Source organism: Juglans regia, chromosome 1, assembly GCF_001411555.2.
Source record: "Juglans regia cultivar Chandler chromosome 1, Walnut 2.0, whole genome shotgun sequence".
Lineage (NCBI taxonomy): Eukaryota > Viridiplantae > Streptophyta > Magnoliopsida > Fagales > Juglandaceae > Juglans > Juglans regia.
The window spans coordinates 39,567,183-39,583,894 of NC_049901.1; the positions used below are offsets into that span (position 1 = coordinate 39,567,183).

The 16,712-nt window shown below is 34.3% G+C and overlaps 1 protein-coding gene across 2 annotated transcripts; it reads right to left on the bottom strand.

Annotated features, from left to right (window-relative positions):
- Nucleotides 1-1,983: 1,983 nt before the first annotated feature.
- LOC108992699 (nudix hydrolase 20, chloroplastic-like) lies at nt 1,984-7,116 on the bottom strand. 2 transcript variants are annotated; one of them, XM_018967329.2, is made up of 9 exons: nt 6,711-7,116; nt 6,454-6,518; nt 6,076-6,262; nt 5,602-5,682; nt 4,268-4,393; nt 3,916-3,995; nt 3,681-3,796; nt 3,428-3,548; nt 1,984-2,462 (listed from the first exon to the last, which is right to left on the bottom strand). In XM_018967329.2, the coding sequence occupies exons 1-9, from the start codon at nt 7,005-7,007 to the stop codon at nt 2,393-2,395; spliced, it is 1,143 nt and encodes a 380-aa protein (XP_018822874.1). In that variant the 5' UTR covers nt 7,008-7,116; the 3' UTR covers nt 1,984-2,392. The 2 variants fall into 2 exon arrangements, with proteins under 2 accessions (XP_018822874.1, XP_018822873.1); XM_018967328.2 differs by having other exon boundaries at nt 6,076-6,271.
- Between the last annotated feature and the right edge of the window lie 9,596 nt (nt 7,117-16,712).

Sequence of the window (16,712 nt, forward strand, 5' to 3'; positions counted from 1 at the left end):
ACCATGGAGATAAGAGAGTTTGGGTAGTGATAGGGTTGCTACCCTATTACAATCCATTTACTCTTCATAATTTATTTGAAATTATTTATTTATTTATTTATTTTCTTTTAAGTATTTTTTTAACATACTTAATCATTAAGAAAAAATTAAAAAAATATATAATTTTATTAATAATCACTTTCTTAACCATTAAGTAAAATAAAAAATAAAAAATAAAATCAAATATAAAAAGAATAGTAAATAAGTAATAAGAAAATGGTAATCATATCATTATCCAAGAGGGTTTACCTCTTTGGGTTTTGAAAATAGTTATGCTATTTTTAAGTCTGGCGTGTCAACACACTTGTTGTAGTAGGATCCTAGTTAATTAACTTTATTTATTAGTAGGTGTGACATATTTCTATATCCTCAAAATATCTCTATATCCTCCACATCGTTTATGTGTTAAAACATAGATTTACCAATAGAATTATCCCCTTTTTTTTTTTTTTAAATATTGATATATGATGATATCATAATGTTCTTTTTTTTTTTTTTCGGGATGGGGAAGGGGGGGCCTTTTACGTATAACTTTTTTTGCGTGGAATTTTTCATGATTATTATGCCTCTGCAGAACCCAGAGGGGGGAATCCATCGTTAAAAACTTATATGGATGTCTTGGACGCTTGCTTGCTTTGTAACCACAATTACTTCTACCACAAGTGAGATTGTATCCGTTTGGATTAAAAAGTGATCTCAACTCATTATTATAATTTTTTTAAATTCTCATACAAAATATAATAATCAATTTACTTTTTCAAATATCAAAATAATAATAATATTCTAATAATATTTTATTCAACTTATCTAAAATCATTTCATCTAATCTCATATCAACTCACTATCTAAATGACACCTAAAACATATATTGACTTTATATATATAACCAATCCAAAGGGGAATCTTGAAAAGACTCAGCAACTCAAAGTCCATATGTTGGTAGCTCTTTTCACCCTTTTCTCTTTAGAGACTGGCCTCAGCAAAAAACCCAACCTGCGAGAGGGAGGGGGGTTTAGACTAGAGATTGTGTAGCCCTTTATTTTCCTGTTTTTGTTTGTTTTTTTATTCAAAATATGGCGAAACGCCAATCTGTTATTTTCTGAAACCCAACGATCACCACGCGCCCCACCATAGGAGTCCCAATCTACCGATCCTTCGGACGACTGAATGTTTTCGTCAAACGGAGTGACGCATGAGTCACATGCGCAGGTCAAAGAAGTGCGTGAAATCCATGCGCCACCGCACTAGGAAGCTTCTATTGCCGCCATGAGCTGCATTTTTTGGACCAAGGACCTCGATTTCTTCATACTCGACTGGCTGCCACACTCCTAGTGTGGCGCGTATCCCTCACGAGTCACCACAGTCTCTTTGTTTCTTGTGTTTTGCTTTCCTTCAAACTAAAATTTTGGATCTACACTTAAAATCCGTCATTTTCACATTTATCTTTATGTTTATTGTTATTTCCTTTTTTTTTTTTTTGATAAATATAAAAAAGAAATAGTCTCTTGGACATTTTGTCCATAGAGTGAGAGTCTTCTCCTTATCTAGAGGGTGGGGTTTGAAATCTCTAATTTAGCCAAAATGTAGTCTCTCAGATAGTTTATATGTAGAGAGTTATAAAAATTAAGACCATATCAACCACAAAGGAATTTGTGTACTGGTGGAATCTCAATCGTGAGTAGTTGACTTGTAATCTAAGATTTTCTTTGTATATATTAGGTTACAATTGTAACTTTTCTTTTATGAATGAATAAAGTCTATTTCTTATAAAAAAAAATATAAAATAAAAATAAAGGGAATCCTGAAAGTGTGGATGAACTCAATCACAGTGAAGTTCTACTCTTGACCCACTGAGCCCACGAGCCGAGGAGTTAAGATGGGATAATATATTATTACTTTCGCGGCAGCTTTTTCCTTGTTCATCAACAACTGAGAGATGGGCTGTGGATGCTATTGAAGTATATTATATTTCCGACTGTGGAAAAAATAGTTCATTTTACATGAGCAAAAGCCATCCCACTCAGTGACCAGTGTATGGTATTCTTCTTGATGATGGTGACTCTGATTAACAGTTGGTTTCTACGAGTTGTTGAGAACAACCGTTTTCTTTTTATTTTTTCCCCCACTAAACTAGTAGGATTTTTTCCAAACACTTTTCAATAGACGACTGTAGTACTATTTTTATCCCCTAAATGATTGGTAGCACAACATTTTTCCACTTCAAAGAAATTGGCTTTTAACTCACAACATCGATTCTTAGAACACACCCTTTCTTCCTTCACAAAACAAGTGAGCGGACCGAGAGGCGCCTGGGGTGGGGGTGGGTTGGGTTTGAAACGATGCACGAGTATCATTAGGAGCAATCCCCACTCCTCAAACTTTGTAGTAGATCCAGGTATCCAAAATGTTCAGGTTTCATGTATCTGCAATATTTGTAGATAAAAATTAGTAGCCTAAGTTGATAGTTATGCCATATATGTGTTGCATGGAATTCATTGAAAAACTATCTACTTCTATTAATTGGAAAGCTATTTTACACACCCAAAAATTGATGAAAGCAGGGGAAGAATTCAGAGAGGCATATCAACTTAATTCCATAATCATTGTTCCAAGTGTAACATAAATTATAACTGTTTTGATGGTCATGGCGGTGATAGGATGGGGCTGCCTTTTCTTTCCCTTTTTCTTGTAACAAGAAGCTACTGGGGGTGCATTGCAATCCTATTCGTACTTTGCCTAGTTCTACAAATTCAGAAAGCATATATATGCTATATTTTACACTCTCCACAATGAGATTCATGCATGAAGTAACAACTGAGGGTAGATAAGCAGGCTTTAGTAAGACTCGGTCATTTGGTATGGGCACAAGTCTTTAGCTCTCCAGGAATAAGCAAGGGAATCTCTAGGTAGAAACTTGAGCATAAATAAAAATCGTGTATCAACATTGACAACAATGTTAGTATGCAAAAGATTCTAGAAATACACATTAAGCTTGTAAGTTCTTTTTATTTTTTATTTTTCAATTTGAGAGAGAGAGAGAGAGAGATTACCAGATAAAAATGAGGGAAAATGAAGTGATCTTGAAAGTGAAATATTAGGCTCAAAAACTTATTTCAATAATTTGTTAACGGTGGAAATTGGGTAGGATTGGTTCTAAGCTGAAAAGCATAATGGCCACAGTTATCTCGAAGCATCAGCAGTAAAGTCAGTGGGTAGGATAGAAATGTGTTTTGGGTTCTTTTTTTTTTTTTTATTGACACCGGGTGTTCGAGAACAAAGTCCCAACTAATCCTAGGGTTGCACAGGCCCTCGGCAAGAAGTTGTTTTGGGTTCTTGTTCAACCGATTGCTGGAAGTTAAGAAAATATCAGAATTCAAAAGAGAAATACCCGTGTCGAAACAAGAAATCAATGATGACAAGAGAGCAATTTGGCTTGAAGAACTGTGTTCTGCGAATGACATTGGCTACATGTCTCGCAGGAATCAACTTGAAGCTATCCACCTCTCCATCTGTCTCTCAACAAACAGTTCACAAATGAAGATTACTGAGATGCAACCATCAAATGAATAAGAAAAACTAGAAAAGACTGTGGTTAGGAACAGATACAAGCATTAAAGAAGGGTGTGCTTGAATCATCCTACCTTGATTCTCGGGTCTAAAACTTTCAGGAAGCTTCAAATCATAACAAAGTAGAACATCTCTCTTATATCTGTAGCCATCAATGTCCATATAGGAAACAGCGCCTACTGGTATAGCTCTGTATGAAATGCATTTATGAATCAGTGAGAGGCGGAGAGAGAGGTTGTAAGAATCCTTTCTCAACCAATGGCAGATGCCACTACTAGGTAACATGAAACAATGATAGCGAAAACTTACTCATTAGCTATGGATCTGGGAATTCCTGCCTCCTCTTCACATTCCTTCACAAGATTCTCCGCACAAGAAATCCCATGAGGCTGCAATTACCATTGTGGAAATACGAAATGAGTGGCTGGAACGTAATCATTATGGGCATAACATAAACCAGCTAATAGGCCTTAGTAATGACTTGACCATAAGAGCTTTATCTTTTTGTAATTTTTGATCAAGATTGGGCATAAATAACCCTGCTCAATTTAACTGCTTCAACAAGAAAAACTGAATTGACCTCCAAAAATTTGCAGCGAGGAAGAAATCCTCAGATTCCCACCCGCCTCAGGTTTTAAATCATAACTAAGTCATTACAAACCAGTCCTCCAGCAACTAGATGATCAAGCATCCCTGGAAAAGTAGCTTTCCCTTGACTTCTCTTCCCTATCCATAAAAGTTTTTGCCTATCCCTTTCAACGTAGCCATTCATGTGAACTCCATAAGCCTATACACAGGAAAGCATAAGAGAAAAGAAGGCAAAACTTATAGTCATCAATAACCTGATTGCAATACAGTCAGGATCATCAATCAGATAGAAAAACAAAATGTATTGCTTGGTATGTTCAAATACTGATATTCTGTCTTCAATCAGTAATGCAGATATCTGGGGGTAAACATGAAATACGATGGTAATATTCAGGTCCATAAGTTTAGCACAAATGGTATTGCAAAGAGGAAGAAGTTTAAAGCCAGTAAGACCGATGTACTATATTTACACTGTCCTACAGTTAATAATACAGTCAAAAGGTAATCAAGAAGTCATGAAGCCCATTTTTTTTTTCTCTGTAGCATGTGATGAAAGTTCACTCCACTTCTTTCATAGCAGAAGCCCATTTCGTGTTTATAGGTGATACAACTTGCACAAAATTATATGGGGATGAACCTATGACCTCACCACTGAGCCCACTTTATAGGGAGGAGATGCCAATTGGTCTACAGACCTCAGTCTTGATTAGCCGAAACCATGGATTTAATATGTAATATTGACTCGTCACTCTATGGGACTCAACTCACTTTATAGTTGCCTAACAAATGTAAGAAAATCCTTGACTACTGGTAAAAAAAAGTGCAGAGCTTGTTGTGATGAAATTCTTAGGCGTGATCATTTTACTAATTGTCTATAAGAGTTCCACACATTAAATGATGAAAAAGAGAACAAAAGATAACAAAATAGTGAAAAGGCCAGTCATATTGGGAAATGATTCCTAAGCAACAGGTTGGACAATTCACCTTCAGCATTTTGTTTTATATAATTTCAAGTCCTGAGTTGACAGAATCACCTCTTTTTAGGTCAGTCTCAGGAACCTTTGTCATTGAAGAATATAAGCTTAGCGAAAGCAGAGCATCCAAAAGATAACAAGTATTAACCACTGAATTTTCCCCTCCATTGATAGATTTTTTTTACTGAATTTTCCCCTCCATTGATAGATTATAAAAAAAATCTATCAATGGAGAGGACTTTTTTTCCTTTATAAAAGCTAAAGAAAACCACTTGGTTTTTAAAGCAAACGAATCTAGAACCAAATCAAGTTGCAAGTGTCTAATCATATTTGACATGTTTTCTTAAAATTTAGGACTACAAAACAATGGTGTCAACTTTGTCTCCAGAGAACTGTGTATCCAAAAGATGAGACATTCCACAATGCCACCCACCTTTATTCCAAAGTAGGGAGCTGCAGCACGTTCCAGTGAAAAAAAGACACGCGAACCAAAGGAAGATGTCACAGGGTAAAGCTGAATAAAATCAGTAGAATTGATATCAGTCAAGGAAACAACGATTGGATACTTGGAAACATAAACATAGGTGGAAACTTCTAAATAAGGGAGTGGGCGAAGGGTGACATATTCTAGCATGTAATCCTCACGCACAAATATTCTGTGAAATCATCATTTGTCCTTAATGCTTTCCCTCACGTGTGAGTCAGTGCAATCTAGGGTTCAAACTCAGATCTCTGCTCTAATACCATGTAAAATCACTGACACGTTAAAATTTTAAACTGATGGAAGAGATATATTATATTATTTAATTTATATCTTAATATATTTGATATTCCAACACACATCCACTTGGTACGCACAAAAAAATAACATGAGCGAATCAGTGCGTCGCTTAATTACAATGAGTACCTCGTTCCGTATACCTGGAATCAGTTCTTCCCCCAAGCATTTGACCACATCTCCAACTGCACCAGTCCTATCCTCGGGTTTCCCCAGCATTGGATGTAAGGTCACATGGGCACCAATGCGTCCTCCATAAGAATCATCTCTAGGGAAAATGAAGACATCCTTGAATCTCCTTAAATGTTGAGCGAAACTGCGAGAACTTGAAAAATTACCTAATAAACCTACTGTTTTGGTTCCCGAATAGATACAAACAAAATCAATTCCGCAATACAATTCAACATGACAGAAATTCAGTTCTCGGAGAATTTGACCGAAACATATCAGTGAGGTCAGTAATAAAAAAAACCATATACGAATTTCTCTATAAGCTCTAAGCCTTACCCATTATGAAGATAACCAACGATTTGGTCCTCGATGACAAATGGAAGGAACTCGGATTGCATTTCCTGGGAGCGATTCCAAAAGAGAAATGAGTAAATCTAACAAAAGGAAATGAAAAACGGTCCGTTTGGCTTGAGAAGGAGTCAAAAACTGCGAGAAGTAGGTCCAAAAACAGCCAAAATGCTTCTTAATTCCTTTCACGTTTTGAATTTCTGGGGAACCAAGCAGAGGAAAAGAGGGACTCCAAAGGACTTAACTGATCCACGATTGCAGATTTTGACCTTCTGGAAGAATCCCGAGATATCCGAAGGATCGTCTGGAAGGCTTTCCGGTTGAGAAATTCGCAAGACGTCGTCCCAAGTGAAGGAAGTACCGGCGGCGGATACTGAAAGAGTAGTGGACTTGGATTTGAAGCAAGTGTGAGTGAGAAAACGTGATGGAAACGGTGTCGAAGTTCTCATGGGAAAAGCAGGAGAAGCTTTAGAGATGCAGAGGGAGGGAACGAACGAGTTTTGGAATTTGTGAGAGAGGAGAAGAGTGCAACTGCGGGCCATCAGAGAGCTTCGGCAACTGGGCAAGCAAGGATAAGTGATAACCGTGATATCACTCCCTCCATGCTAATTTCGTCCGTTCCGGCGCGAGAACACGTCCGGTCCGTCCCGGGTTTCCCCACCCGGTTTGGAGGTTGATTCTAGTTGAATTGAATTACAAATATTAATATTCTGTAAATTTTACAAAGATGAGTTTAAGTTTTTAGATTAAAATATATGAAATAAATTGAGATAAATTTATTCTTTTATGAGAAGTTAAAAAATAATAGAACTTATTAATGATTGGTTTAAAATGAGTTGAATTTAATTTAACAACCAAACACAACTTTAATGTTCTTATCTTTTGGATTAGAGATTATTATTTTTTTATTGACGCTGGGTGCAAGAATAGCATCCAACTAATCTTGGGAGTACACAGATATTCAGTAATATATTTTTTGCAAGTACATTCCAGATAATTTACGAAAAAAAATTTCTAGACCAAGTACACATTGGATTAGAGATTATTTACTTAGTGCATTTTTTTCCTAATTATGTTTTTATTGGGTAGATATTTTTGATAGAATAATTATAGTAATCATCCTTATATCATATACTACATATTTTTTTTTATCTTTTTTTATTATGTGATTTAGGAATGATGAATAAAAAAATTCAATTAATTTAACAAAGAAAATTAAAACATATGTGATGTATAGTGTAGGATGATGATAGCAAAACATTTTTTAATAAGGTTAGTTACTCTTCAAATAAATTGTCCAATCTGTTAAGATTTAGCTATTGCTATTTTTTAGTTAACGATGTATTAAATTAAATGAAAGATACAGGAGAGGATAAGATGTCTAGTACAAAAACTCCATTACAAATTTACAATAACGCTAGCATGAAAAAAAAAAAAAAGGGACAATCCTACTAGAGAATTATCAAAGGCGGTTTGCGTTGATTTAACAAGTTGACCGTTTGCTTGTGACTTCAAACTACAATTGATAGAAAGAACATGTTTGATCTAAGAATATATTTAAAATACCTAGACCTGGAAAAACACAATCGTCAGAGGTATCAAATAAGTATTGGTCATTCTATCAGTGAGGAATCTGAGGATGGTAGGTTAAAAAATCATGTCAAAAAAGGATGTTGTTGATATATGTCAAGTATCGAAGAGATATTGAGAAAGTAAACAAAATCTTATTTATTGTGGCTATGCTTGATCCGCACTCTAAGTTGGAAGTTTTAGAGTTTTGGTTTACCAATTTTCTTGGCCATGAGTAAGCGTCTGAACTTATTACAAGGTTAAGGAGGATGATTAAGTAGAATTATAACCAATATTCAAAATTCAATGTAGATTCTGAAGAAAATCAACACAAGGTGTTTGAGAAAAATATTTACTCACCTTGAGAGTACTAAGGGTATTTCTTCTATTATTTATAGAGTATGTTTGAGCCTCCTAATATCAAATACAATCTGTATTTTACAGTTATACATCATACAAAATAAGATACTATGTTTATGTTTTAATGTCTGTAATATTGTGTAGAAGCCGTTTGGTGATTCCCATATCTGGAGGGCATGTTGAGGTCATGATTGTAGGAGCGTCGTTGAGATTGGAGTTGTTGTATGTTGAGCTATGTTAAGGATGTGATTGTAGGAGTGTCGTTGAGGCGATTTCTTCTGACTTGAGCTGGATGATCTAAGTGGTCTAGGTTAATACTCCCCTTCAAACTAGGTCGAGGTACAAGGCCAAGTTTGGCTCGAAGAGAAGAAAGTGCAAGTCGTCTGAGTGCTTTAGTAAGAAGATTAGCAAGTTGGAGAGAAGTGGAAATATGCCGTGTATGGAGAAGTCCTAGTGTAACACGTTCACGTACATAATGGTAGTTAATTTCGATGTGTTTGCTTCAAACATGAAAGATAGGATTGACTGTCATATAGAGAGCACTCAAATTGCCACAAAGAAGAAGTGGTGGAGAGAAAAGAGCAACACTAATGTCACGTAAGAGAAATGAAATCCAAGTGAGCTCAGCGGTAGTCTAAGCCATAGCGCGGTATTCAGCTTCAGAGCTAGAACGTGAAACTGTATGATGCTTCTTGGCAGACCAAGAAATGCAATTGCTTCTAAGAAAAGCATAGTACCCAGTAGTGGAGCGCCCAGTGAAAGGACAACCTGCCCAATCTATATCTGAAAAGGCATATAAATCAAGTGTAGAATTTGAACTAAAATGTAATACAAAATTAGTTGTACCTTGTAAATATCGTAATATACGTTTGACCATTTTATAATGAGCTTTTGTTGGCAAGTGCATAAATTGAGAAACATAATTAACACTATAAGATAATCAAGACGAGTATAATAAACAATTCATCTCATCCCACACAAGAATTTCTTAAATTTTCACATAAAATATAATAAACAATTCAATTTTTTCAAATCTCAAAACAATAATAATATTAAAAAATAATATTCTAACAAATATTTTATTCAACTTTCATCTCAAATCACTATCCAAACGACACCTAATAAGATATTGAAAAGCATCAACTATGCTACGATAGTGACCAGGGTATGAGAACAGAGTGTTCGAAGTAAGACCTTTAGTCTTGGGCATCATGTGGGTCCTCATGGGTTTGCAATTAGTCATTTGAGCACGCTTTAAAATGTCTAGAGAATATATAATCAAGAACAAAACAAGACCCGTGCTAGTTGGAGTGACTTGAATACCAGGGAAATAGTGCAAGAGACCAAGATCTTTCATAGCAAACTGTTGACTCAAAACAAAGATAAAATCATTAAGAGATGCAGTGTTAGATTCGGTTAAGAGAATATCATCGATATATAACAATAAAATAAGAGTGCTACGATGAGAATGACAAACAAATAGGAAAGAGTCAGTCGTGCTACAAATAAATCCATAACCAAGCAAGAAACTACTAAACTTATCAAACTAAGCACACAACGCTTGTTTTAATCCATAAAGAGTTTTATTTAATTTACATACATAAGATGAGAGAGTAGGGTGTACAAAACCTGAAGGTTGTTTCATGTAGACTGATTCTTGAATATTTCCATGCAAGAATGCATTATTGACATCTAGTTGATGAATGGACCACCGATTGATCAAGGCAAGTGTAATAACAATCTGAATTGTGCTCAGTTTGATAACCGGAGAAAAAGCTTAATTATAATTAGTATCATCTTCTTAAAGAAAACCTTTAGCAACTAAGCATGCTTTAAGGCAATCAAGTGTGCCATTGGCATTGGGTTTAGTTTTAAAAATCCATTTGCAGCCAATGACCGACATGTGAGGGTTACGAGGAACAAGGGTCCACGTGTTGTTGTCATGTAAAGATTTGAGTTCATCATTCATAGCTTGAGACCAAGCTGTGGACGAGAGCGAAATGAACGATTTTGGGCTCTTTGGATATTTGAGAAGTATCATGAAGATTAGCATACTTGGGATTAGATTTGTGAATCCCATGCTTAGAGCGAGTGATCATTGGGTGCTTAGAGATCATAAGTGAAGAAGTAGAGATGGAAGAAATAGATGGGGTGAGTGAAGCATCTGAGGGAAACGTGTTGTGTTGAGATTGTGGAATGATGGTGGGTGAAGAAGTGCCTAAGGGTGGTGAAGGATCAAAACAAGGAAGTAAGGTGAGCGAGGGGTAAAAGGGAATAGGTATATCCAACATAGTGGGAGAAGGGGGTACTAGAAACAGACGGTGGAGGAAGACTCCACATATCAAAGGTAGATAGAACTTGTTCTAAGGGAGAAGGTAGATGTAAATTACCCGGATTTTTATAAAGAACGCAAGTTTGTCAAAAACCACATGTCGAGAAATGAAAGTGCGGCAAGAAGGTGGGTGATAACATTTGTATCCTTGGTGTCGATCACTAGACCCGAAAAATACACAAGGTAAGGTTTTAAGGTCAAACTTTTTTTTTTTTTTTTTTGGCATCCCAAATATAAGGATAGTATTTAGACATAAAAACACGGAATGAGCTATAGTCGGGGTAGGTTCCAAATAAGATAGAAAATGGAGATTGTAAATCAAGAGAAGATGATGGTAAATGATTAATGAGGAAAGTTGCAGTGAAAAAGACTTCAACCCAAAAATGCTTTGGGACACCACTATGGAAGAGCATAGTCATGTCGAGTTCGCAAATGGTGCGATAACGACGCTCAACAACACCATTTTGTTTGGGGTATAAGGACAAGAAAAATGGTGGAGAATACATTGTCATTGAAGATGAGACATATATTGATGGTTAGAAAATTTGCCACCCCATTAGATTAAATTTTTTTTATTAAATTGGTGCTCAACATATTTTTCAATAAGACAAACATGTTAAAAAAAATCAGATTTTTTAATGAATAAGCCACATGTATTTAAAATGAGTATATGCAAGACATGCATGATAGTGAAATTTTTCAACAAAAATCACAGGAGCAAGTCCCCATTAGTCACAATAGATTTTTTCAAAAACATCATGTGTAACACTAGAAGATGTTAATAAAGGTAGTTTACTAAGTTTCCTGAACTTGAAACTTTCACAAATAGAAGACATTTTATTAGAACCAACAGTTTGAATAAGGACATTAGACTTGAGGACTTGAAGAGTAGAGGCCTAGGGATGTCCCGAACGTTGATGCCACACTTCTTTAGAGATCGACTAGAACCGGGTGGAGAAATGAGCTTCATAGGAAGGTGACAATGTATAGAGGTTACCCTTCCGTCATCTGGTGAAAAGGACGTGGTTGGTCTTCTGTTCCTTAACAACAAAACCAATTCTATAAAATTCATAGTTATAAGGATAATCAAAAGTAAGTTGTCCTATAGATAACAAAATTTTGGCTAAATCAGGAACTAAGAGAACACCTTTTAATTTAATTCAAGATGTGCCATTACCAATATACGTGTCACCAATATGTGTAATAACTTGTGAACTACCATCATCAACAATAACATCTTGACCAAAATAACAATGAAGGTTGTCAAGTATACCTGCATTACATGTCATGTGAGCTGAAACACCGGTATCTGCAACCCATTCAGTATCATAGGAGGAATTCTCAAGAGTGAGTGCAACAAGCACCGATACATGTTCCAACATTTAAGATACACGTCTTTTTTTTTTTTTTTTCTAAATATTTGATAAATGTCCACCTGAGTAGATTCACATCCTTTGGTAGAAGAATTAACTCGATCAATTGGCGCACGAGTATTCAAAGTGTGAGAAACAGATTCAGTGCGAGTGGTGTTTGTTGCTGGTGTGAAGCCACAACCCTTGGAAGAAAACATGTGGGATTGGTTTCGCTCATTGTTGCGGTGGTCTTTAACACTAGAGTGGTTAGATTTCTGTCCATAGAAAGTAAAAGTTGAGCCAAATGAAGCCTCATGTAGTAGAGAGCAAATCTCAAAGCCTTGAAGTAAAGGGATCACTCCAGTGTAAGTGGGCATGGGCGGCTTCAACATAGACGTCATAAAGGGCTCATACTTGGCCCCAAGGCTAATCAAGAGAGAAAAAACCTCATTTTTATCTTGCACAGGGAGGCCAATGGCAGCAAGGTTGTCACGTAAGCCTTTGAAGGTTCGTAAATGTTTAGTGAGGGAGGTGTTCGGTTCCTTTCACAGATAAGTGAGCTGCTGAGTAAGGTGAAATTTACGTTCTTGTGAATCTTGAGCATAGGCTTCTTTCAGAGAGGACTAGACTTGAGATGTGGATTCCAGACTGACAACCAAACCCAGTGCCTTTTATGAAAGAGTGCCTATAATCCACCCACAAAGTAAGCGATTGAATTTATGCCACTGAAGGAGCAATGATCAACGCCAGAAGCTGCATCAAGAGCACCATATTTTGGAGGTACAGAGCTCTCACCGAGAAGATGATCAACCAAGTCTTGGCTCTCGGCTAAGGCCAAAATTTGCTCACGCCACAATGGGTAATTGGAGTTGGTGAGGCACAAGGTAACAAAATTCCAAACGTTGAGGGAGATGGTAGCCATGGGAGGAAGACTCTTTTACTCTCACATAGGCTCTGATACCATGAAGACAATCAACACAAGGTGTTTGAGAAAAATACTCAGTCACTGTGAGAGTATTGAGAGTGTTTCTTCTATTATTTTGCCGTTATACATTATACAAAATAAGATACTATATTTAGTGATTCTTTAATGTTGGTAATATTGTGTAGGTAGCCGTTTGGTGCTTCCCATATCTGGCGAGTGTGTTAAGGCCGTGATTGTGGGAGTGTAGTTGAGATTGAAATTGCTATGTGTTGAGGCCGTGATTCTAGGAGTGTTGTTGAGAGTGTTTCTTCTATGTGTTGAGCTGGATGATATGGGTTATCTGGGTTAATAGGTTCAAGTAGGAGCCAATGAAATGATGGTTAGACCCAAAAAAACACAAAATCCTATGATAATGAGAATGATCTTTATAGTAGGTATCAAAAGTATCAAGCATGAAAGAGTGTTGTAGAGTCCAAGTCAGAGTTGGATCGATATTTTATAGGGAGCCTTGATTGATGCCCAACTTTAACATTTTAATATGGTGGAATGTGAATTCAACCAAGTTACCAATCCTTGCCAATATATATGAGATGTGTTAGCTACTTTCATTTCTATTATTGGTTTTGAGTCGGCATTTAGTGTGAAGGTCATGTGTTAGGTTTATTTCGTAGTTCATTGGTCCTGACAACAGTTGAAGCTCTTATCTGTACACAAAAGTGGTTAAAGGCTCCCTCAATTAATTATTACTTTCAATATATAATGGAAGATGTTGAAAATTAAAATTAGAAACTTGTAAGATTCATATTTAAAAAATATTTTGATATAGTCATTTCAATTAATTATGTTTTTAACTTGACTTTTGTTTTTTCTGTGGAGAGATAACTTTAAAGAATATTTTGAATGTGAACGATTGAAGTCTAAGGGTAAGACCATCTTGTAGTCTAGGGATCCGTTTGGCAACATAATTGTTCTCAAGTCTTTATTATTTTCATCTAATTATTACTTAATCATTACAATTTTTTTAAACTACCAAACAAAATACAAAAAGTAATACTAATTTTTTCAAATTTCAAAACAAAAATTATATTCAAAAATTATATTCAAACGATTTTTTAACTTTATAATGTTGTTATTCAAATTTTTCTTTTTCATTTTCCAAAACTTGATAAAACATCTTAACTCAAATTATTTCACTACTATTCACATATATATTAATATATTTTAAGTATCCAGCCCTAAGACTTATGGGAAGAAAAATGATGTTAATTTGAATAAGACCAATCTTGCAGATCGATGTCCTTTAATTTCTTAATTTAAGATTGTTTACTTACAATAACACCACAAATTTGAATCTTAATTAATTAGTCACTTCCTTTACTGAGGTTGACTTTTAAAATTTTGAATCTTAATTAATTAGTCACTTCCTTTATTGAGATTTACTTTAAAAATAAATTTTCACAATCTCATAATACTCAATATTCTATATTATTTTTAATTATTATTATTTTTTCTTTTATCAAATATTTATTATATGAATAATAAATATAAAATTTGAAATAATTTAAAAAGAATAAACTCAAAAAAAATTTTAAAAAAAATATTAAAAATTTAAAAAATTTTAAAAAAATATGGAGTGTGGAGTGTGGTGGAGGTTGTATAACAAAACTCTTACTTTAATGATATCTATTGTTGCCTGTTATCTTGATGTTTGATGCTGGTGTTAGGTCATTGTGCTAAAACCTTAGGTCAGTGAGTTGAGATAAGATGTAATGATTTAAGATAAAAATTAAAAATTAAATAAAAAATTGTTAAAATATTATTTTTTAATATTATTATTTTAAGATTTGAAAAAATTAAATTATTTATTATATTTTGTGTAAAAATTTTAAAAAATTATAATGATGAAACGAAACGAAACTGTTTCTATATCAAATAGGACCTTAATCTTGCAAGGCTTTATGAGTAAGGCGGTATATATTTTGTTTGGAAATGTTATTTGTTATTGCATTAATATTTATCTGAATATCCCCTCTGATGGTGCTACTGTTGACTGTTACTTGAGTTCCCTTTTCGTGATCTGCTCTTGTTATGATGGTTCATTGCCAACTCTTGATAGACTTTTAAAGCCTCTCTGCAGATGGGATACTTGGGTATTTTTTGAGAAATTGTTGTGTTGCCTTTGGTTTGTGCTTTAGCAAAGTTTGCTCAATATTTCTGTGTTTAGCAAAAACACTTTGGGTATTTTTGGAGCTGGCATGCGTTCTATCCAGTTGAATTGCCCTGCATGGTAGTGTTGATCTGTAACTCTCTGTATATAATATAGGATCCCTATTTTTGGTTAATGAAATCTGAATTACCCAAAAAAAGAGAGAGAATTCTACAACTATTTTTATGTTTATTCGAGCACTCTTGAGTGGTTTAGCCGTAATGCACTTGCCCAATGTTAATATTCTAAGAGTGGTGCTACAGTCGCCGAAAACATCTCTCGAGTGATGTCCCGAATAATTCATTTTATTTTTTTATGTATTTTTTTAATTATCATAAATATTTTTTAAGAAAATAAAAAATTCACAATATCATTAAAAAAATATTTCTTTAATTGTTAAGTAAAATAAAATAAAAAAAATTTCGAGAGAAATATTCAGGACCCATTTTCGAGATCTCAAGCATTTCTCATATTCTAAGGTGTTTGGTCTCTTTAATGCCAGTGATGTCAACTTCTTCCCACCATGATGGCATATGAAAAAGTAGCTTGCCTTGCAACATTAGCACTAACTGGTGTCTTCTTCCTCTTGCATCAGGTATATATGGTCCTTCAACTGGTATCTTTGGCATGAACTTTTTTGTTGTGTTGGAGAGAGCTGGATACCGTGTGGATCATTGTCGTAGATGCATTGGAATTCTGCAGAGTTACAAAGGAGGACGAAATGAAATGGTTCCAGATGAAATACGAAGTTGTTGTTCTTAACAAGTCCCTATCAATTACAGCCTATATGATCTTGGATAAGTTGTTTTAAGTTTTGCCGAGCCATTACCTTTCATCAATTGCCTGCCAGGAATTATGTTTTTGTTGAAGAGATTTATGAGTTACCTTCAATTTTGTGTACTTTCGGTTGATTTCCGCTCGAGGAGATGAGATTAGAAATCTGTCAATATTAGTGAAATAATTTGTGAATAGTAATAATATAGTTTGAATTAAAATATTTTATAAAGTTTCGAAAAAGAAGAGAAAAAAATTGAATAAGAAAATTATATAATTAAAAGAGGGTTGAATATAATTTTTTTATATAATTTTTATTTTAGAATTTTAAAAAATTAAATTATTTTTTATATTTTATTTAAAAATTTAAAAAATTTATAATAATTAACTAATGATTAGGTGAAAAAGAATTGGAATGACTTATTACCTCATTAATAAAAGTATCCTGCTTTTGACTTAAAAAAAAACTTTTTACCTTCATCTTTACGGCATAACGTAGTATTATATTCTTTTAAGTCAGTGGGTAGAAACTAGAATATAATATTTATATTATTTAAATATTAAAATTTAATTTATAAAATTTAAAATTTATTTTTTATATTTTATTAAAATATCATTTAGATAATAAATTGAGATAAAAGTTAATAATTAAATAAAATATTATTATTATTTTAAGATTTAAAACAATTAAATTATTTATTATATTTTATATAAAAAAAATTATAACGG

What these genes read in the sequence shown, in the direction of transcription:
- LOC108992699 (XM_018967328.2), bottom strand. Translation starts at nt 7,007, where the DNA reads ATGGCCCGCAGTTGCACTCTTCTCCTCTCTCACAAATTCCAAAACTCG. An exon ending in AAATCTGCAATCGTGGATCA is followed by an intron (nt 6,519 to 6,710) that starts GTTAAGTCCTTT and finishes AATCGCTCCCAG; the next exon opens with GAAATGCAATCCGAGTTCCT. An exon ending in CCCAGATCCATAGCTAATGA is followed by an intron (nt 3,797 to 3,915) that starts GTAAGTTTTCGC and finishes CATTTCATACAG; the next exon opens with AGCTATACCAGTAGGCGCTG.